The sequence below is a fragment of the Oryzias latipes genome, chromosome 7, assembly GCF_002234675.1.
Source record: "Oryzias latipes chromosome 7, ASM223467v1".
NCBI classification, from domain to species: domain Eukaryota; kingdom Metazoa; phylum Chordata; class Actinopteri; order Beloniformes; family Adrianichthyidae; genus Oryzias; species Oryzias latipes.
This window is the reverse complement of record NC_019865.2, coordinates 4,269,821-4,292,322: the sequence shown is the minus strand read 5'-3', so window position 1 is coordinate 4,292,322 and position 22,502 is coordinate 4,269,821. Positions and strand designations below refer to the sequence as shown.

The window sequence follows — 22,502 nt, the reverse complement described above, 5'->3', positions numbered from 1 at the left end:
GGAGCTGCACTGACAGATCATGTTACTGGAGATAAAGCCAACACGGCACGGCCAGAATCTGGCAGAAAAGAAATCCCCCTGTGAGGCTTCTGCTTCAATGTCTGCAGGGAGAAACGAGTTTGTTCAATAATGACGTAAAAGGGGGGAAAAAGATCATTTTTATGGACAAAGCGGAAAAAAATTAATGAACTTATAGCTTTATACTTTTTTCTGGGAGAAAGCTGTATGTTGGTGAAACATTTGCTTACATTTTACAATGTAAAGAGCCCTTTTTCACACTTTATGCTCATTTTTTTATCCGTCTTTTTTGACAGCTGGACTTTAATGGCAATACATGAATTATTTTCTTTTTTTTAGAGGATTAAAAAGGAGGAAACACATATCTCCCAGGAAAAAAGTATTTTCTATTTGTTCCTCCCCAAATATTTTAAAAAGAATGAAGGAAATGTTTTATTATATCCACCTTTTTCCTGTTTTCCCTTTTCCAATTGAGCTTTAACATGACATTTAGGTTATAAGAACTTTTTTGGATAAATGTAAAGAAGCAAGTTGGTTTTCTTGTCAGAAGATTGAATTGAAAGGAAGGATGTTACTTCTTTAACAGTTTACAGCGAATACACCAGCAAAGAATAGTCCCTTAAGTCAAAAAAATCTGCTTTTAACAGTGAAATCATTAAATTTAGTGAACATTATGTGCCTTCCACTGATCCACAGCAACATAATTTAGACAAACCAGCACAGGAACAGCAAAGAAGTTACACTATTGTCTTTAAAAGTACATGTTCAAGTCATTTTTTGGTACTCGGGTGAAGTTGATATATGAAAATTTGCACTCAAATGTGTGGTAATTTTTACATTTCAGTCTGATTTTGATAGTTGGTGGTTTTAAAATGTAATTATTTTAGCAATTTTACTTTTTTTGTTGGTTGAAGCAGCTTATCTTTTTTCTTTTTGCAAAATTTTCACTGATACACTGGCAAAAGTGTCTCTTCAGATTGTTCTGAATTAGAAGTACTTGTTTTTCATCAGTTAGATTTTTTAAAAGGAACACGTATGGATGTGTTTTTTTGTCATCCAAAGTTCAGTGTAAGATTTTCTGTTTCGGCTTAATGTTCTCCCACAAGTTCATCTCCGTCACGCTCCACTGGCTGACCTCCAGAGCTGCAGTTTTTCCATTTCTGTGAGCTTTGGTTGAATCCAGACCTCCTTCATTTTTGTTTTTTTACTTTGAAATCTACGTTTTGACGCATTCTTTAGCTCCCTAAACTTGAAAAGTCTTCTGTTTTACCCCCAAAGTGCATCTCTGATGGACCCCTTTTTGAGCTCAGTGTATTACAGCTGAAGGGCCTTTTTTCTGCTCTTGTTTGGAAGGATTTTCTTGCTCAAATTGTAATTTTCGCCTGTTTTTTCTTCTCTGTAGAGCCTTAAATTTACATTGTGTTTGAGTTTTGCTTTACACATAAACTTGCCTGATTTCCAAAATGTGTCATGTGACTCACAGTTTCTACATTAAAGCAGAGTCTTCTTCTCCTCAGATCAGCTGAAGATCACCAACTTGAGGGTGAACTTCACCAAACTCCACACCCTGGGAGACAACCTGCTGGACCCCAGAGCCGAAATCAAGGAGAAGTACTACTACGCCATATACGAGCTGGTGGTGCGCGGAAACTGCTTCTGCTACGGCCATGCTTCAGAGTGCGCCCCCATCAAGGGCGTCCGGGCAGATATAGAAGGAATGGTGAGAGCGCTGAAGGCGTTTTCTCTGCTTTTCTCACTGTTTTGTTGAGCTCCTCCACTAAACTCAACTAACCCTAACCCTCTCTTTAAGGTTCACGGGAGATGTGTTTGTAACCACAACACCAAGGGTCTGAACTGCGAGCAGTGTGACGACTTCTACAATGACCGGCCGTGGAGGCCGGCCGAGGGCCGCAACACCAACGCCTGCAAGAGTGAGTCTGATGACGCCGTCTCAGCAGATGTCCGGGGTCCCGCCGCAGACCCATGAGCCGCTGCCTGTCTCCTTCTGTCCAGAGTGTAACTGCAACGACCACTCCAACTTGTGCCACTTCGACATGGCGGTGTATTTGGCCACGGGAAACGTCAGCGGCGGGGTGTGTGACGAGTGTCAGCACAACACCATGGGACGCAACTGCGAGATGTGCCAGCTCTTCTACTACAAAGACCCCCTCAAGGATATTCGGGACCCTCATGTCTGCAAACGTAAGCATTGTTGACCTAAGCATTCGTGCTGCTGCAGATGAAACACCCCCCCACCCCCCCCAGGACTGTGGGCAGACCCCGCTGAGTTTAGGAGGACCACTCTGCAATGAAACGTCAGTTTTGAAGATCCTTTTCTTCTTGAACCTTCATTTATTTGCGCAATAACAGATTAAGAACAGACTCTTGCTGACAGTTGTGACAAAAGATAAAGATATTTGATGCCAAACAACCCAAAACTTAACAAAATTAAAAGAAATACCCTCACCAACTGTGAAAAAAACTTTGTTAATCTCCCAAGGGAGAAATTCAGTTGTCCGGCAACAAAACACACATAATAAATAACATTAAAATAACAGTTCATAAAATAAAATAGCAGTTCATATCAGGCAAGTTTGTTAAACAGCCTGATAACTGAAGGGACAAATGAGTTCTTAAAGCGCTCTGTCCTGCAGCGCAGTGAAAGGAGCCTATTACTGCGTGTGCTCCTCTGTGCAGGCATCGTGTTGTGCAACGGATGTCTGGGATTGTCCAGGATGCTTTGCGTTAAGGCCCCTCATCCTCTCCTGCAGCACAATTCCCACTGAGTCCACCCTCCTCCCGATCACAGATTCACACTTCTTTATCATTCAACAGCAAAACACAGCGCTACACGAACTGGCTGCCACCACAGCTGGCGCATGCGTCCATAGGGCACACTTATCGTCAGCTGCACCTAACAGGCTCCCTGCGCGGTCTCCAGGCAGTTAAAAAAGACAAATCCATATGAATCTCACGTACCTCCCCCTTCCTTCCCCTTACATGTTGCATAATTGTTCACCACAACCTGTCACTCACAGCTTTTTCTCTGTACGGGCCCACCGAGCGGTCACCTCTGTGCTCCCTACAGGTTTGATCATTTTTCACCCGCAGACAGCCCAGATCAGCCCTGAAGGGCAGTTGGGACATTTTCCAGAGTTTTAGAAACGGGGGCCACACATTACACAGTTGGATCACAAAAAGTGTCACAAGATTATTAACTGGATAAATGTTTCAGTAATGTCAGGTCGTTGTTATTTGTTCAGGACACACATGAACACAGGTGATGCAAAACTTTGATGCACTTCACATTTGTGCACACCAATTCTTTTTTTTTGCTTAAGAACTTTTGTCTTTTTTTTAATTTTTTAATAAAAATGACATTTTTGTTTAAAGACTTTCTGTTCTTCCACATTTTGCAGGTTTGGTTAAAATGCTTTGATGCTGCTTTTCTTCATGTGACACATTAGCAAGTCCACCTTAAATTCATCACCCAAGGATGCCTCACATAGATCAAACAGCCGTAAAAGTCTCTCTTAAAGTTTGTAGTGTCTCGTCCAAACCCGAGATCCTGATGAGGCCTGACTTGAGTTGCATTGGATGCCTGATGGAAAAGCTCCGGCAGTCACAAGATCCTTTAGAATACAAAGAACTTCAAGGATTAGAATAATGCTAAAGAGTGACGGATGCTCAGAAGTGACTTATTCATGTGGAAGCCTCTGGCTTTAGAGTCATGTGAGGCACAGAGATGCCTCTTCTTCATAGGTCCTTGAAAATCAGAAATATAGATTTTAATCTCTCTTTTTCAATTAATTGATGCTGTTTTTTGTTCTTTCATCTGACTCGATGAAGTTTTGTGTGGATGCTGTTTGTGTTTTACAGCTTGTGATTGCGATCCGGACGGCTCAGAGAATGGAGGAATGTGCGACAGCCACACCGACCTGGCGCTCGGCATGATGGGAGGTCAGTGCCGCTGCAAGGCCAACGTGGAAGGCCCGCGCTGTGACAAGTGCAAGACCGGCTTCTTCGGCCTGAGTGCAGACAGCGCTCATGGCTGCCAGCGTGAGTGACTGCGCACATTTGTCAGCTGGCCGCAGGTTCTCGTGGTGAGGCTGACCCACGTTTCCCAAACGCTCTCCAAACCTCCAGCTTGCCGTTGTGACCGCAGAGGAACCGTGACCGGAAGCTCGCAGTGCGACCCGGTCAGTGGAGACTGCTTCTGCAAGCGCCTCGTGACGGGGCGGAGCTGCGACCAGTGCTTGGTAAGAAGATGGAAGAAGGTCACTGGTTCAAATATCTCCATAAACCTTGTTGTACATGTTTTGTTTACTTTCTTTTTCTTCATACATATTGTTGTTATTTTAGAGTAGCAAGCAAATTGACTACAAGATCACCCAGCTCAGGTTAAGATGAGACTCTTAGCTGTTTCTCTTTCTGTTCGTCTTGCCTCCTTTCTTCTCTTTTTGCCTGATTTTCCTCTCTGCCTGTTAAAGGTTGGACAGTGATGAGTTTCCTGTTATATTTTAACCTCTTGTCCCAGATCTACTCAGCCAGGAATAGTTTAGACGGGAATGCGAGCTCCTGCTTGGGTCACGCGTCTAAATTTAGTGCAGGCATTTATTTGAGGCTCGTCTGCTGGGTGTGTGTTACAGCCGGCCTAACATGGGCAGGCCTGGACCTGATCCTTAAGTAGAACCTGGTGATGAAAAAAAAAACAATCGCGTTGATCGTGGAAGTTTAGGAGGCGTCCTCCGGATGAAACGGAATCCTGCCGCCGGAGGGGAGGGGCTTTAGTAAGCCCGGCTGCACAATCGCCTAATGGAAACAGAATAATAGTATTTAAATACATCAAAGACAGAGATAAAAACCAGGAAAAAAAAGGAAAAAAGTTGGATTGCTAAAGGTCATATGATCTGAGAGCTGGATGTGTGATTCTCACAGTGATCGACCTGGAGTGGAGGTGGTGGTGGAGGTGCTAAGGGTGTGTGTGTGTGAGTGTGGGGGGGGGGTTTCCCACTCAGCTGTTTGCTGTCGTCTGTCAGTCACCCTGCTTCTGTTTGACTTTGCTTTCAGCCAGAACACTGGGGGCTGAGCCACGACCTGAACGGCTGCAGAGGCTGCGACTGTGATGTGGGAGGAGCGCTGGACAACCTGTGAGTGCTGCCCCCCCCAACCCCACCCACACACGACCTGCTGCCCCCCCCCCCCCAATCCCACCCACACACGACCTGCTGCACCTAAAAGCATCACCCACAAGCTTTTGTTTCAACAGGCTAAGCTAAACCATATTATTTGATCAAAAGACACTCACTTTGACTCCATTAAGCGCGAGGCTTCAGGTAGACACACCAAGATCATCTGAAAACCGCCCCCACATCCTCAGAACGGATGACCAAAAACCCAGAAGGAGATTTCAAGAGTTTACTTCTAAATTAAGAAAAGGTAACATGTGTAGCTCTCAGGTGTTTTCACAGAGAAACACTGGAAATCGAAGCAGCAGAAATTCAGCACCAAACTGATAAGAACTTTACCTCTCCACCCAAGCTGGAGCTTTTTGGCTCCTCCCATCACCTAATGATCTCTGGAGCCTTTACAATGAATCACCAAAATATACCGGTAGTGGTCTCTTGCTGTAACGTGGTACACCTTTTTTTCAGTTGCTCCATGGAAAGCGGTCAGTGTCGCTGCCGCGGTCACATGACAGGACGCCAGTGTACACAGGTGGAGTCTGGGTATTTTTTTATGGCTCTGGATCACTTCCTGTATGAGGCTGAGTTTGCCAAAATGGGGCAGGTGAGACGGCAGCACGCTCTACTCAACGGAGCGACCTGAAGATGGGTCTGACTTTTTCTTCTGTGTATTTTTCACAGGGCTGTACTTTAGAGACCAGGGAGCACCAGTCGGGCCGCCATGCCTCGTGGACAGATGTGGGCTTTGCCCGAGTCCCCGAGGGCGGCACCCTGGAGTTCACCATCAGCAACATTCCTTACTCCATGGAGTATGATTTGCTGATCCGCTACGAGTCTCAGGTGTGTGTCCGTGTTCATCCGCCATCCCTGTTTGTTCCGGACCTCCTAATCTGTTTTTTGTGCAGATGCCTCGAGACTGGGAGGAGGTACAAATATCCGTCATCCGTCCAGGTCCGATTCCCACTAGCAGCCCCTGCGGGAACACCATCCCAGATGACGACAGACTCCTGGTGTCCCTCCCGGCCGGTGCCAGGTGTGTGACCTCCCCGTACTCGCCATCGTAGCCCTCCGTTTGTCTGCAGCTGTGCTGATGAGAACTGCCTGTGGTAGGTTTGTGGTTCCTCCTCAGCCTGTGTGTCTGGAGAGGGATGTGATCTACACACTTCGCTTTGAGTTCACACGCTACCAAGATGCCAACAGCATCCTCATCGGAGGATCCAACGCCATCCTCCTCATGGATTCTGTGAGGAACTTTTCCCTTTAAACTACAGTGAACAGCCGACTTTTGAATGAAGAATGACATGGGTATTTGTGGATTTAACTCTTTAACACCAGCACTGTAGCTCCAGTGTCAACATTCGTTCAACTACCGTAACTGCAACTGTTCAGGGAATTAACGTAACTCCAGCGGTGTCTGAGATGGAGGAAAGCAGCCCAGCTCTGATATGCAATACTTTACAGTTGTGAAGTGCTTACGCAATCGATGTAAGTCTGTTGATTCTGTCCTGGCGAAAGCGGCTTTACTAACTTTCTGTGAGTCATGTGTTGCATAACGATGCAAAGCAGATATGATGAGCCGCTTTTATTTGGGTCCGAGTTACGGTAGGTGTTATACCTGTGTTAATCAGGTGCCCCGGCAGCATCTCGGGCGTTAAAGACAACTTAGCAGCTGGACGGCCCTAGAGTGGTGGTGGGGGGGTGGGGGACTAATGACTCCACTTGGCTCCGTCCAACTTGACAACAATCCAAAAATGGCATTTTGGCAGGAAGCAAGGAAGCCCCATTGGGTCTGTCCACCTTCCAATCAAAGACAAAAAAAAAAAAAGCTAACTTGAGTTCAAATAAAATCAGCCAATTAAAAAAAATCTCCCCACGGCTGATATGAATGGGACACAATACATCAATTAGATGCAAGAAACTAGACTTTACGTTCATTCATCTGACCTTTTCCCACGAGAGTCTTTTCTGCTCTCCCTCCAGTGGTCTTTGGTGGAACTTCAACCTTTAAACAGAATATGGGGGGGGGGGGGGGGGGGGGGGTGTGTGAGAGAAATCCAAAAGAGCAGCATCATAGATTCTTAGTTCTGTGGTGATGGAAAAAACTCTTTTTCAGGTTGGGGTGGGGGCTGCCGTCTGTTTACTGTCCCAGCGCTCATTTTTGTGTTTGACGCTTCCAAATTTGCTGCTTACATCCAGAAACGGGCAGAATATTTTTTCCTCCTTATGTATATATATATTTTTTAACGTGTTTATGTCGTTTTAAGAATAATTGTCAGAGGGGTTTCCGTTTTAGAAGTTTTCTGCCCGTCTTGGGCCTCTACGGTCTTGACTTGGACTCGTAGCCAAAGACTCGCGTCCAATCCATTCTCTCTTTTGGTAGCCGATGTTAACTCTTTATCCTCTCCTTCCCATGATCCTCTCTTCTCCAGATCGCTCTGATGCCTCGTCACTCCTCCTTAGATATGTTTACTGCGGGAGATCCTGCCTCTGCGGTCAGAAAGCAGACCTACGAGCGGTACCACTGTCACGAGGGCGCAAAGAGCGTGATCCGCCCACAGATGAGCGACACCTGCGCCAAACTGATCAGCAGCATGTCGGCTATTATAAACGATGGGGCTCTGGGTGAGTGAGACGGATCAAAACCTGTGTTACTCATGACAGGTCTGAACTCAGTAAGACAGTGCAATTATTTCTGGACCCGCTGGGAAATCAGTTCCAGAAATTAAGCTGATGTTTCTTTTGCTGGACTTTTGCCAAAAGAGACATACATCAGCAGAAAAAAACAGGTGGATCTAATTCTCTGTGACTCGGCTGCTGCAGTTGGATGAACATTAGTAGCAATTCAAACACTGACTGTTTTAAAATCACTGTAGTTTGAGTAAAAATTGAAGAGGAACCATCTGGATTTATTTAGTTTTTTTCCTCTGCAATCAGTCATTCTTCACAACAGCCCTTTGTCTATCCCCCAGCTTGTAACTGCGACCCGCAAGGGTCCATGAGCTCCGTGTGTGATGTCAGAGGGGGCCAGTGCCGCTGCCGGCCAAATGTGATCGGCCAAAGGTGTGACAAGTGTGCACCGGGAACCTACGGCTTTGGACCCTCGGGCTGCATACGTGAGAACCTCGTCTGTCATTCGGCCTAATCCGTTTCTTTACCGCGCGTTCTTGCCTTGTACATCAGTTCACATGCTGGTTGTGTACGTTCCTGCACAGCCTGCGGCTGCAGTCTGGAGGGTTCAGTGACCCGACTTTGTGACAAGTTTAGCGGTCAGTGCCAGTGCCGGCCCGGAGCGTTCGGTCAGCGCTGCGACGGATGCCAGGCGGGACACTGGGGCTTTCCCAGCTGCCGGCCCTGCCAGTGCAACGGCCACGCAGACCAGTGCGACCAGAGGACCGGAGCGTGCATCAACTGCAGGGACAACACCGGAGGAGACAAGTGTGACAGGTGAGGCTCAGAAAGGCCAGAAGATCAGGCTGAAACGGCTGTGGTCTGAGATTAGGAGATAGATTAGTGCAGGACGTCTGGACATGCAAAACGCCAAAACTATGCATTAACATAACATTAAAATGAAAAGTAAATACTCCCTAAGAAACAATGATGAATTATCAAGGGATTTTCAGACGCACAAAGCTCTTACAATGTGTCCATTATTCATTCACACTTGGTGATGGTAAACTACTGGTGTAAACTAGTTGCCCTGGGGCAGACTGACAGGGGTTGTCAGTCACCAGGACATTCATACACTCACACACCAGTGGAGCCACACTGGAGGCAGGGAGGGTGAAGTGTCTTGACAACAACGGTTTGCTAGGGGGAGCGGGGATCGAACTGCCAACCCTTCAGCAACCCTGCAGGGTTGGCAGTGCAGCAACCCTGCAGCCCGAGCCACTGCAGCTAGCTGCAGTGGCTCGGGCTGCAGCAAAGCTGTGAGCAGCATTGCACGCCACTCTCGCCCTTGCCGGCTTCTTTTGACCTGGCCTTACTGGCTGGGCAGCTGCTACTTGCCCCTTAATGCCCCTTTCTGTGTGGCAAAGTCATTTAAAAAAAATAAAACTTTTTTTTTTTTTTTAGTGATGGCGGCCTTTCTGTTGGTTTTATCTCCATAGCAACCGTTTAATTTTTTGGACTCCTGGGGGGGACGAACAGGTCTTGGTAATTTTTGGAAGAATCAACTTTGAGATTTTCTTGGCAACTGACAATTGTTATAGCCACGCCCACATTCCAAACATGTTCAAATCATATGACTTAGGAAAACAATCTGGTCCTTGCAGTCCATGACTGCCGCGGATCGGAATCAACTAAAATCAAAGTAACATTATCACAGGAGCTCAAATAAAGATGCTGTAATTTCTGTCTCCCACTCAATGTTTGACCTGCTCTGTCAGATGATCAAAAGGTTAAATACTTTTTGTATTTTTTTCTACTAAGGCTTGATTGTCCTCTATGCAGGTGTGCTGATGGGTACTACGGAAGCCCCGTTTTGGGAGGAGCATCCGGGGCTCAGTGTCGCCCCTGCCCCTGCCCAGAGGGACCCAACAGTGGACGTCACTTTGCAGCATCTTGTTACCAAGACAACCGTAACCTACAGATTATCTGCAACTGTAACCAGGGTTACACAGGTAGGCCTGAGAAGGGAGTTTGTTTTTGTTTTCAGCTCCATTCCTTTCATCCTTTTGATTCTCCTGTAATGGTTCACCATTGATTAGGAAAAACGATATTTTGATCACTTTGAGGTTTTCTTGGAATTTATTAGACTTTAAATTGAGGTTCTGTTCAGGAGCTCAGAGCTAACTGGAGAGTTACAGATCATCGCCATAGAAGAACTAGGTGAAGCAGGTCAAACTCAGACCTAATGGTTCCTGGAATAACACAGAAACCACAAAGGAGTAATCTACAGGAGCTGAAGAAGACGACAAATGAGCGCCTGCACACAAAGGAGCTTTGTATGTTCATGATGGGATGGAACAGGAACCTGCTGGTCCAGAAACCTTCAGCTGCTGAAACTCTGATCCAGCTGTTCAGGCAGTTGTCACACGGCTTGTGACACAGAAGGGCGCCTTGATGGCGAGGGGTAACTTCTCATCACCCCCCCCCTCTCTTTATGACTTGCACAGGGATTGTAAAACGCTCCGGGGCGACCATTTTTAAGCGTGAGTAAAGGTGGTTGACACCCACCCACCCCCACTTTCCACTCCTTCCCATTTTGTTCTTTAAAACCACGGCTTCACCGTCTGCCCTCCCCATGCATGGCGTCAGCAGTGGTGCTGTGCCACCTGAGTGACACCTGCTCAAAGCATGTCAGTCTGTCCTGTGACTGCCTGTGTTTGGTTTGTTATGATGGAAACAAAGGAGAGGAGGGCCGTTTGTCGACCTGCAGGGCTGGGATCAAACTATTAAGCGCTCGTTTGAATAAAAAGGATGTATTTATTTACTTTTTTAACCAAGTCTGCAAATGAAGCCCAGAAAATGATTGAGATCAACTCAAACTGAGGTTTTTTAACCCCTTGATGCCTGAGTTTATTTCCCCGCAATGAAAAACAAGAATATTCCCTCTTTTTTTTGTTGTTTTCCTGTAGATTTGACATGGAGGTCATTTTGTAGCTGAACTGGTTTGATGCACATTTGCATCAGCAGCCATTAAGGGGTTTAAAATAATAAAAATTATATTTAAAAATAATAATAATAGTTTACTTTATTCGTCCCACAATGGGGAAATTCTTTCTCCGCATTTGACCCATCCCCTGGGGGGAGCGGTGAGCTGCAGGCTAGCCGCGCTTGGGGGGCGACAGCTGGCTGGGGAGAGTGGGGATTGATCTGCCAACCCTTTGGTAACTTTATTCAAACAGGGAAGTTTCGTATCTTTTCTTTACAAAGACAGTGACCAGCTCCTTAACCGATGACTCTTCACTAGAAGCTAAATTCTCTAGATTTGTTTCTTTCAAATATGATGAAGTTTGATTATTCAGAGCTCGATTTGTACAAAAAAAAAGTTACATTTTATTCTGATTTCACCAAGAACCCATTAAAGAGACACTAAAACTGGAAAAGGTTGTTACAATTTCTATTAATGTAGCTTTTAATGCACACAATATCATTAAATGGTAAAAAATGCCACCCTCTCACAAAAACAGGTTTCACTTGCTATTTTGGATGTCAGGGTTTATTTACCTCATTTACTAAACTTTTCATAAACAATTCTCCTATTTAAACCTGTTTCAACACATAAAGTGAAACAGGTCAGTAATGCGATTGGTTAACTAGTTAACTTTTACCCGCTGAGGAACCAGTCTGTTAACACATTTATGCCATTTATTTGGTTTGCTTTTAATTTTTCACCTTTAAGACCCCAAACTCGACTTTTGTCAAAAAAAATTTGAGTCCAAACAATTTCCTTTCTTTTTTCTTTAAAACTCAGACCGGTTTAAAGCAGCCTCAGAGTTTTAGAGCAAATCCATCACATCCTCTTTCCCTTTTGTCCACCTTCTGCCTCTCCTCTGTGACACAGGAGCGCGCTGTGAGGAATGCGCCCCAGGTTACTATGGCAACCCCTCCCAGCCAGGAGGGCGCTGCCAGCCGTGCCAGTGCAACAACAACATAGACATGTCAGACATGGACGCCTGTGACAGGCGGACTGGGGAGTGCAGGAAATGCCTCTACAACACCGAGGGCCCCAACTGCAACATCTGCAGGAGCGGATACCACGGCGATGCGGCGCGCCGCAACTGCAGGAGTAAGTGACACAGCGCCACGTTAAGAAAAAACCCGTGAACATTTTTTTTTAAAGTCTCATTTGGCTTCAGAGTGCACATGCAACTTTCTGGGGACGGAGCGCAGCCAGTGCACGGGGCGGGAAGACTGCGTGTGCCAGCGAGCCTCCGGGCAGTGCCAGTGTCTGCCAAACGTAGTGGGTCTGACATGCGACCACTGCGCCCCCAACCACTGGAACCTGGCCAACGGGATGGGCTGCGCGCCGTGCAATTGTGACCCCAACAACTCTGTCACATCCTCATGCAACGAGGTACTGAGCCCCGAGTTCAGGCAGAACCAACCTGAACGCATAGAAACGAGTTTGAAAGGTTTGACGCTTCAGTCCAAAGGAAGTTTGTAGAATTCTGTTGTGGTCCAGTTTTGTGGCATCAGAAGCACAGAGATGCCCACAGTTTCCCTTTTTTCTTACTAGCTGAGCGGGTCTACCTCAAAGTCTGCTTGACCTGCGATAGATATGTCTAACTGGTGGTAGACCCATAATGCAATGGGTGAATTACTAATGAACTGAACTGGCCTGGAAAGGCTCCCAGAGGAGCTGCAGTAGATGTTTGTGCACAGGAATATCTGTTCTAGAACTTCATGCTCTTCATTTTTTTAGATGCTCTCTTGTGTTTTGAGTTTCTTTACTTTTTTGTTTTTTAATGCGCAGTTCACGGGTCAGTGTCAATGTCGGGATGGCTTTGGGGGCCAAACCTGCAGAGACTGTCAGGAGAACTTCTGGGGAGACCCCAGGACCATCTGCAGAGGTTAGTAGCTTCACTTTGTTTTCCTCCTTTGTGTCTTTTTTTTTTTTCAGCGTGACGTTCTTCTGAAACGTTTGTTCAGCCTTTTCTCTTCTGGGCTTTTCTCCTCCTCAGCTTGTGACTGTGACTGGCGAGGGATCGAGACCTCCCAGTGCCACAGAGCGACCGGTCACTGCGTCTGCCAGCAGGGGGTGTCCGGGGTCCGCTGTGACCAGTGTGCCAGGGGCTTTTCCGGCCAGTTCCCTGACTGCCAGCCCTGTCACCAGTGCTTTGGGGACTGGGATCGGATTGTGCAGGTGGGGTTCTGACAAGCAGCCGACATTGGACCCTAAACCTTTATCCTTCGACATGTCGCCTCGTTTCCAGGACCTGGCGGTGCGGACCCGGGCCCTGGCGGAGCGAGCCCACGAGATTCAGACCACTGGACTTATTGGGCCTTATGAGAAATTCTTCAAAGACCTGGAGGAGAAACTGGCTCGAGCTCAGGGGATCGTCAACGAACGCAACGCCACGGCCGCCGCCGTCTCTGCTTTAATGGAACTTATTGAAGATCTTAGGTAAATCTGCTGGATTTCACTGCATACTTTTCTTTAAATCCACAGCAGTTTAGTTCATTACATTCTTTATTAAAGAGAGCAAGCAAAGAAAATGTATTTGACTTAGTATAATAAAAAATGAAACACAAGGAAATCTGGGAACATCCCACCTTTTTCATCCCTGTAGCCCCTTAATTTATTTTCTTCAGCTTCAGATCTGCTGTTTGAAAAAGAGATTTAAAGCTCTTTGTTTCTCACAGGGCACAAATCGGTGAAACAACCGACACCCTAAACCGCCTCGAAGGAGACTTAACACTAGTTCAGGACAGCAACTCTGAGGCCAGCAAGGAGCTGAGCGCTCTGGAGAGGGAGGCCAAAGAGCTGAACCTGACCTCGGAGCAGCTGCATCACCAACTGGACGTCCTCAAAAACTCCAACTTCCTCGGTGAGCCAGAAAGGAGGAAGTGTAGCCCAGCAGCGTTTTAATCCTACACACAGAAACGGTTCATGTGGGTTTTTTTTGTTCATTCCAGGTGCGTATGACAGCATCCGCAGCTCCCATAACAGGTCTCGCGACGCAGAGCGGCGTGCAAATGAATCAACCACAACCCGGCCCAGCACGGTCAGCCAGTCTGCAGACACTCGCCGCCGTACCGAGCGGCTCATCGCCGCCAAGAAGGACGACTTCAATCGCAAAAACGCTGCAAACAAGCGCGGGCTGGGAGACCTCAACGCCAAAGTCCAGGATCTGGACATGACGAGGCTCAACGAGAAGGTCCGAATGTTTACATACGTTCAAAAACAGGTCCTAGTCATTTCTGTCATGTAAAATGAAAAATTGTTTTTTGTTAGTTCAACATAAATTGAAAGTTTTATATTACATGTTCCTTTGTTTGTGCAAAACATTTTTGGTAATTTAGATTGTTTTGCAAATATTTTTGAAACGTTATTTTAAATAAATAAAAAAATTTGGGGAAAACATTGTTTAATACAAAAAGTTTAGGGAGTTTAAAACGTCTAAATATGGGGTTTATAATTAAATATTGAGCTAAATCTGCTTTGAAGATGCCATTGTTTTCTCCAGTTTAAATCACAAAAACTGTTTCAGTTATTTAGTGTTTTTGTTTAACGTGAGAATACAATACATTTCTAATGTAAATTAAGAGGCTTTCTTTATTGTTACGAGTTCCAAGCAAAGATGCTAAGATGTGTGATAGATAGGGGCGTCCCAATTCCATTTTTTTATAATTCAAAAACATATTACAAATGCAAATTAAGCAGGTTTTCCCTTATTTTGATTTTATTTACCTTATTTTTAACAATTGAGCAGTGCACTTTTCCATAAGGTATTTAACTATTAACTAGCACAAATAGCACAAATGTAAACATATTTATGAATTAAATAAAAACACTAGCTCAATTTTAAAAACCCAGCAAGCATTTAAACAAATGCTAGGCAACATTTTTCTACAGTAAGGCCAGTAATATGCTGTTTCGAACTGTAATCTTATTTCTTATTGTCCTTTACTGCCTAATAAGGTGGATTGTATTAGATGCAGCTTTGTGTTAACTCACTCTTAAAATCCTAAACTTGCACATGACGTGATGATAACAAACAAGGCATCCATCTTTGTGAGGTTTCCACTTTCAAACCATCTGAGTTTTTCTGATCTGGATTAAACTCATTAAAGCTTTAATGTGCAGATTCTCTGGCAGAACTTTGGAAAAATTCAAAGTCTTTCATTGCGATGATAGAATGATTTGTGGTACTCCAGTAGAGGGTTTTTTTTAGAAATTATTTAAACAAATTCTGTTGACAAAGAAGTCAAAAGTCAAATAATTTGCTGGACAGATTCATCTCCCAGTCTTTATAACCTTCAGGAGTTCCCAAATTCACAAAGTCTTGGCTGCACTATGTTGGAATGAAGATAGTTGCTTTACAGCTTCTTCCTGTAGTTTAGAAACATGTTTTATGGGTTGACTTCAAAGTCTGCAGTGGACTGGCAGAGCAGATGTAGAAAATGAATGGAGAACCGTTTTACTCGATCTTCAAGCTTGTTCAGCTGTCCTCAGTAAATATAACTGATCATCCGGTTTATGAACAGGTCTGCGGGTCGTCGAGTCACGATCCTTGTGGAGAGAGCCCGTGTGGAGGCGCAGGATGCCGTGACGATGATGGAAACAGACACTGTGGAGGCCTGAACTGTGACGGAGCTGTGGCGGCGGCTGACGATGCCCTGCAGAAAGCCAAGCACGCAGAAAAGGAGCTGAACAAAGCCTTGGAGGAGACACAGGGACTCTTCACCAAGGTAGGTGTGTGTAGGAAGTTCCAAGGCTGACAGGGACGGAACTAATCGCTATGGCGACCCGAACACTGCTAGAGCTTCCGAATAAGTTCCTGTCGATCCACGTTCACATCGCCCTCGGAAAGGCGGGTTCAAGCAACTACTTTCAATGAGAAAGTCTTGCGTTTACGCGTAGCTACGCACATTTTTAAGACAGATTTTAGACTCTACGTACAAAACGCGCAGCCATTGAAGGCACATTGAGAGTTAAACCAGTTGAACTTTGACCAATCAGGTGGTTTTGGTGGATTTGGTGGTGACGTATGGATGGTGTCCCTTTTAAGTTATGGAAGTGCCAACTGTTTGAAAACGGATCATGGAGGAGAAATGAATAACTACGGTTTGTGCCCGGCTGGAATTCTCTGACACCAAGTCTTTCGTACATCAGAATACAGCTGGAAAAAGCTGAAAGATTTACACCGCTTCAACATTTCGCACCAAGCCTCTTAACTGTAGGTGGCAGAGATGCGCTAGGAAACCGTAGAAAAGGGAGAAGCCCCTTCCTGCTTGTCCAGTGTGAACACCATAAGCTGTACTTGCATTCAAGAACTCATGTTTAGCGCATACTTGATGCCCGCTGTATCTGGAGCTTCAGAGGGAGACCCGTTTTTTGATTCATTGATATTTCCATTGATTGTACATGAGAATCGAATGACCCCTCCCCCCCTGGTTCCAAGAAGCCAAAATCCCATAGACTATTTTTGAGAAATAAACAGCCAAATGCAGTGCAGCGGAGCACACCAATGAAAAAATGTTAGAGTAGATTCACAAGCAAAGATGAATACAGACGTCTGCGTTGGCATCAGCGTTAGGAGACACCTGTGCTGAGGTGAGGGTGTGTTTGGTAACATTTTTAAAGATGGGAGCCCTTCCCGCCGTCACTCAAAGCTCACAGTGTAGCAGCAATGGCAGTCGGAGCCCCCACACCCCCTATATGAAGACCATGGGACAACTTGGCACCCACAAACAGCTCCAGAGAGCAGACAAACTACCCAGAACAGACCTCCAGGAAGCTCCACCTCCCAGGAGGGGGGTCCCAATGAGAGACAGAGGTCCACCATAGGATAGAAAGGTAAGTCCAGACCCACTGGGCTGCAGACGCCAAGGCCATGATATATAAGGAATGGTTTTAGATGTGATCCCAGGTTCAGGGCATGGCCCCCCTCACTGTGCGAAGAGAGATCCACCAGTTCTTGGGAGCCATAAACCTTCTCTAAGTTGGACTTTAATGTTTTTAATCTTAAGACCTTTTCTCCTCCAGGTTGCAGAAGCGAAGAGCAAAGCAGAGGAAGCGAAGAGTAAAGCACAGGCGGCGCTGGACAAAGCCACCGCCACCAAGAACAAAGTGGAGCGCTCCAACAACGACCTGAGGGACCTCATTAAGCAGATCAGGAACTTCCTCACTCGTGAGCACTCAGCAGGTTGATCTCCATCCAACGTCTTGCTTGGTGCGTCCTCGTCTGACACTTCTCTGTTCGATCCCCGCCAGAGGAGGGAGCGGACCCGGACAGTATCGAGGCAGTTGCCAACCAGGTGCTGAGGCTCTCCATCCCCGCCTCCCCGTCCCAGATCAGAGAACTGGCCGATGAAATCAAGGCGCGCGTCCGCAGCCTTTCCAACGTGGAAGCCATCCTCCAGCAGACGCAGGAGGACGTCCGCAAGGCAGAGCAGCTGCTGCTGGACGCCAAGAGGGCCAGGTAAGCCCCCCTGCTGAAATCTGACCCAAATGCACCTGTGGGGGGGGTTTGCTGGTTGACATGAACATGTTGGTGTTGTCAGGCATCAGGCGGAAGGAGTGAAGAGCACAGCGGAGGCCGTCACTCAGGCTTTACTGGACGCTCAGACGGCTCAGACGTCAGCGGAGAAGGCCATCGCCAAAGCAAAAACTGACATCGGCGAGGCGAGGAATCGCCTGACTCAGGTTACCACAACTCATCTGGTCTTTGTACGCTTTTATGCTCTTATGAAGGACATAGCTAAAGCAATAAAGTGACAGATTCTTTTTTATTTCCCAGTCAAGCAGCTAAAAGCATCACCACCTTAAGCAGAAACCGTCAGAAACCAGTCAGAGCGGACTCTCTGGACGCACTGTGGTGCGGCCCAGCAATGCGTCCAGTGAGTCCGTTTACTAGATGACACCTAAAAGTAGGAAGTATGACCTGCTTACATCATTTAATCTGTATATTTGACAAAATTCACGGAAAAAACGGGCAATTTTTTTATTTTCTGGACCGCTGAAATATAAGAACGTGGAGGGACATGATTATGTAAATAAACCAGACAATACAGATTTATATATAATGACCACATGATTATTTACTCCCATGTTGTAAAAGGAAAAATGGATAACTTATGAAGTAACTCATTAGGAGCCGGTTTAGCTCGTGCTGGTTTGCGGCGCCTTCCGTCCGTGAAACCTGGGTTCAACTCCGGGCTGCTCCCTGTTCCCTTCTCTACTTCTGTGCCGGTCCCAAGCCCGGTTGCTTTGAGAAGGTTGCGTCAGGAAGGGCATCCGGCGTAAAACATTGCCAAGTTTACCATGCGACTCGTTCGCTGTGGCGACCCCTGATGGGAAAAGCCGAAAGAGAAACATGAAGTAACTCATTACTTTAGGTATTCATTTATAATTTTATTACTGTTTGAAAGTTACACATCTCCTGATAACTACAGTAAAAATGTCTGTCGGTCATCACTGACGTCTTAGACATTATCAGACATCTTAAAGTCCCACTCGGATCGTCCCCTCTGAACTGTTGGTGGGGCTGTTGCTGCAGAGTAAGCCTGCCCTGACTTCCCATAATCCCTTTGTTTAGCCTCTTTCCCAACCCCAACCTAACATTACTGGTGCGACCAAAATGGCAACCAATATCTGAGCTATCCAGTCGTAGAGTTTGGAGCCAGATTCCAGCTCAGACAAGGAAAAACAGAGACGTACATGGATCTATTTGTATAGAAGTGGAGGCATCAGAATGGAGCAGAGCAGGGAGCTTGTGGCCCGCCGTCTGTAGCAGCTACGTCACAGCTACAGGATTATTCCAACAGCCTTTTTTCGTCTGTTCCTGATTCACGATTTGAATAAAGAAACTCTCAGAGATGCAATTTTAGGCTTAATTTTCTTAAAAAAGAGAAAAATGCTCACAAAAAAAATCTTACATGTCAGAAACCTACATTTAAAGAAAAAAGTATTTATGTGGTTCATAAAACTCCCGTCAGTCATAACATGGTGATCTGTCTTTGAAAGGAAAATCAATATCAACAGGAAATGAAGCTACTCTATATAGAAATAGCTGAAAGCTTCTGAAAGATGGCCTCTAAACCAAAGAAACAATCACAATGAAGATCCAGACCTGCCTTTAACACATAAGATGAGTTTGATGGTCATGTTAAAAACTTGTCACTGTACGTCCTCCAAAGCGTTTAAGGCGTCCTCGTTCCAGCAGCTGCTAAAGGGTTGATGGAAGCATCCAGACTATCAGGAAAACCAGCATCCGTTTGGGATTCTGTGCAGATTGAATCAGAGACATCCGACAACGAGAAAGACCTGAACGACGCCATGGACCGCCTCGGCACTCTGGGACGGGAAATCAACATCCTGAAGACAAAATGTGCGGAAAACAACATGGCAGCGGCCCGCGCCGAAGAGACGGCCACCATGGCTCGGGACAAGGCGAACGAAGCCAAGCAGGTGCGTCTCTGAGCTCGCTCAGACCCCGGTCTGACAGGAAATCAACCGTTCTCCTGTCCTGATGCTCAGATTCTAGACGGCCAGCTGACAGACAAATACAACGAGGTGCAGCAGCGGGTGGACACCAAAGCCAAGGCGGTGCAGGAGGCCAAGGAAAAGGCGGAGACTTTCCGAGAGGAGGCAAACGATTTACTGAAAGACGCTCAAGACAAGCTGAAGAGACTTGCAGGTGAGTTTGGTTTTATTCAACCTGGTAGAACCAAATCAATAAAGTCGGGAGTTACATTTAAAATGGTTTATTTTGGCTCTAAAGTAAATAAAAATGGGAAGAATCTCTTGTGATGAACAGCTGAGGGGAGCCTCAGGCTGTGATTTTTAACCTGAAAACAGTTAAAGGTCTGAAAATAACAGTGTGAAGTGGAAACAGTTGAGCCGACTTCCCGGTTAATCCCCAACGGTTCCTGGAAATCCCGGTCCCCACAGAGCTGGAGTTAAGCTACGAGGAGAACCAGAGGAAGCTGGAGGGAAAAGCTCGACAGCTGGACGGCTTGGAGGGAAAAATGCGAGAAATCCTCAACGAAATCAACCTGAAGATCCGCATCTACAACACGTGTCAGTAACTCCAGCGCTGCCTTTACAACCCCCGGACGCTGAAGGAGCCTCTGTAGGTCGGGGCACACGTCGTGCAAACAGGCTGGCCTTTTAGGTTTTGTGCCGATTTTGGACTGAAGTGAATCGTGGAGGTGCATATTTAAGATTTCTGCATCACAGCTTTCTGATTTACACTCTATCTTGTGCATTCTGTTTTTGTATGGACAGTAGCATGTTGTGCTCCTCAAGTACAAAATCTCACCTTGCTGGAAACATTTCTTGCATTTCATGTTAAAAAAAGGGCGGCAGAGGCCCGATTCCTGTGAATGTTTGAGCATTGATGGCTGTAATTATATGTAAAATAAAAAAATATATATATATACTAGGATTTATTTTACCCCACACACAAACCCACATTTTTAAAACTATTTTTTAGGAACACGTTTGTATTTATGCAGCACAGCAAACTGGAATAATCAAAATTTGTGTTGAAAGAAGATGAAGTCTATATTTTCTTGCAAAACTCCTTAAACTTCAAGTGAAAATGGGAAGAACTTTTCAAATCTGTGATCACATATGGTGGTTCTGCATCACCTGTAGAATTTAGTGCCTTACATAGACAGTACTATGATGTCACCTGATTGTTTTTTTTTTTTTTTTGCATGAGAAATGTTGCCTAATAAACAGCAGTAAAGCCAAAAATTTTACTTTTCAGTAAATCGATTGTCGTTTAAAAAAGGAGAAAAACCAAAGGATACCTGTTAAGTTTACTGGTAAATATATTTGCTGAATAAAATTGAAATAAGCTAAAGTTTTTTGTATGTATTAAAGTGTTTTTTAAACATGAAAGACGCTTCCTTTTGTCCTTTTTTCTACTTGCATTCAAACACACACGTGAACCAAAACATGGTCTCCATTTTAACATCGTCATTTAATACTTAATAATGTGTGGCCTTGGCTACTTTTTCAACCTTTCTGTATTGAAAATGATATGAAATGTAATCCTTTTATTGGTTTGCAAGTGTTTTTTCTACTCTCCACGGCCTGTTTTTCTTTACCACTCTCAGACTAATCAAATTCCTGGTTAATGCTAGATTTGTCATTTGAAATTCTCCTTTATGGGTCTTTCGTGTCTCTATTCAATTCAGTTTATTTCTGAAGTGTCAGTTCACAGCTAAGGTTTTTAGGGAGTTTCTCACTAAGAAGGAATCAGGAGTCTAAGTATGTTTTTTGTCTAAGATGACATTAAAAAGACAAAAAAACTGAACACAGAAAACGAACGTTTGTAATATGGCTAAAGGGGTAAAGTAACTAGAAACTACCATTTCCACAAGAAAATTCAGGTTTGAGTGCTATATTTCTGAATGAAAATAAAACTTAAAAGGTAATAATTGGCAAAAAAAAATAGAAAGAAAAATGATCAAAGTTGACCATAAATAAAGATTTTTGTGAAAAATGCCAGCCCCGAGTATCAAACCAGCGAGCTTCTGCACCAAGGATTCCCCGTGTATTTCAATGGAGGCAAAAATCATGGAATATCTTGAAAAGCTCAAGGATTTGAAGGAACAACAGTCATACCTGGAAAAAGCTGAAAGAGCTGAACATTTGAATGTTTAAAATAGCTGAACGATTTTAGAAGTTAAGCGGCAAAAAAAATTAGCAGAAGATACTAAAAGAAAGAAAGAGAAATGGGAAAACAAAGGCTTGAATACCTTATAGCTGGAACATGGAACGTCTATCAAGCATCCAGGAGATAAAACAAATGAACACAACTGTTGTGAGACAGAAGAGGTACGTTGGCAGCTGTAGAAATGATGGAACAGACAAACCGATTCAGTGGAACATCAATGGCAGGATGTCAGACTCCAGGACTCAAGGGCCGTTTTTGGAAATCCAAGTCTGACTTACTACCAATTACCTGGATCCAGGTTGGTTTTACCTTCAAGAGGTTACTATGGTAGGTTATTTGACAAACATGAAGGACACTGGCATGGGGTCAATTTTGCATCAGCTTAAAGTGAATGAAAAAAAAGAGATTTTAAATTTAAATTTTGAAAAAACTTTTAAACTCGAAATTAAACATTGTAAACTTGAAGTATCAATAAAAAATGTTTTTAAATAAAATTATAAATTGGAAAAACTGCACTTGGGGACACTTTTAAAGTTTTCCCAATTTTTCAGACTGACTGACCTTCATTTCTTACAGTAATGGTGGCCACTCGGTTTTCTGTACTTAGCTGCTTTTTTTCTTGCCATAATACAAATTTTAACAGTCTATTCAGTAGGACTATCAGCTGTGTATCCACCTGACTTCTCCACAGCACAACTGATGACCCCAACCCCATTAATAAGGCAAGAAATTACATTTATTAAACCTGACAGGGGATTTCAGGTGACTACAAAGCTCATCAAGAGAATCCCAAGAGTGTGCGAAGCAGTAATCTAAGCAAAAGGTGGCTACTATGAAGAACCTACAATATGACATACTTTAAGTTGTTTTACACTTTTTATGTATATAATTCCACGTGTGTTAATTCAGAGTTTTGATGCCTTCAGTGTGAAAATACAATTTTCATAGATGAAAATAAAGAAAACTCTTTGAATGAGAAGGTGTGTCCAAACTTTTGGTC

The 22,502-nt window shown here is 44.8% G+C and overlaps 1 protein-coding gene across 4 annotated transcripts in view; it reads left to right on the top strand.

The window, feature by feature from the left end:
- lamb2 (laminin subunit beta 2) overlaps nucleotides 1–20,721 on the top strand; it is a 44,186-nt gene extending 23,465 nt beyond the window's left edge. For 3 of the 4 annotated variants that reach the window (XM_023956370.1, XM_023956371.1, XM_023956369.1), the window contains exons 8-36: nucleotides 1,536–1,738; nucleotides 1,829–1,949; nucleotides 2,032–2,220; nucleotides 3,898–4,077; nucleotides 4,165–4,277; nucleotides 5,089–5,168; nucleotides 5,673–5,808; nucleotides 5,886–6,044; nucleotides 6,110–6,237; nucleotides 6,315–6,447; nucleotides 7,634–7,826; nucleotides 8,174–8,317; nucleotides 8,417–8,648; nucleotides 9,654–9,823; nucleotides 10,319–10,354; nucleotides 11,710–11,934; nucleotides 12,005–12,222; nucleotides 12,622–12,718; nucleotides 12,830–13,011; nucleotides 13,082–13,272; nucleotides 13,512–13,696; nucleotides 13,785–14,026; nucleotides 15,357–15,560; nucleotides 16,858–17,002; nucleotides 17,086–17,293; nucleotides 17,376–17,517; nucleotides 19,105–19,281; nucleotides 19,351–19,510; nucleotides 19,765–20,721. In XM_023956370.1, coding sequence (XP_023812138.1) covers nucleotides 1,536–1,738; nucleotides 1,829–1,949; nucleotides 2,032–2,220; nucleotides 3,898–4,077; nucleotides 4,165–4,277; nucleotides 5,089–5,168; nucleotides 5,673–5,808; nucleotides 5,886–6,044; nucleotides 6,110–6,237; nucleotides 6,315–6,447; nucleotides 7,634–7,826; nucleotides 8,174–8,317; nucleotides 8,417–8,648; nucleotides 9,654–9,823; nucleotides 10,319–10,354; nucleotides 11,710–11,934; nucleotides 12,005–12,222; nucleotides 12,622–12,718; nucleotides 12,830–13,011; nucleotides 13,082–13,272; nucleotides 13,512–13,696; nucleotides 13,785–14,026; nucleotides 15,357–15,560; nucleotides 16,858–17,002; nucleotides 17,086–17,293; nucleotides 17,376–17,517; nucleotides 19,105–19,281; nucleotides 19,351–19,510; nucleotides 19,765–19,901 — 4,730 coding nt within the window. In that variant the 3' untranslated portion in view covers nucleotides 19,902–20,721. The remainder of the gene's footprint in view (nucleotides 1–1,535; nucleotides 1,739–1,828; nucleotides 1,950–2,031; nucleotides 2,221–3,897; nucleotides 4,078–4,164; nucleotides 4,278–5,088; nucleotides 5,169–5,672; nucleotides 5,809–5,885; nucleotides 6,045–6,109; nucleotides 6,238–6,314; nucleotides 6,448–7,633; nucleotides 7,827–8,173; nucleotides 8,318–8,416; nucleotides 8,649–9,653; nucleotides 9,824–10,318; nucleotides 10,355–11,709; nucleotides 11,935–12,004; nucleotides 12,223–12,621; nucleotides 12,719–12,829; nucleotides 13,012–13,081; nucleotides 13,273–13,511; nucleotides 13,697–13,784; nucleotides 14,027–15,356; nucleotides 15,561–16,857; nucleotides 17,003–17,085; nucleotides 17,294–17,375; nucleotides 17,518–19,104; nucleotides 19,282–19,350; nucleotides 19,511–19,764) is intronic. The other variant, XM_023956372.1, reaches the window with a different exon arrangement.
- Nucleotides 20,722–22,502: the final 1,781 nt, after the last annotated feature.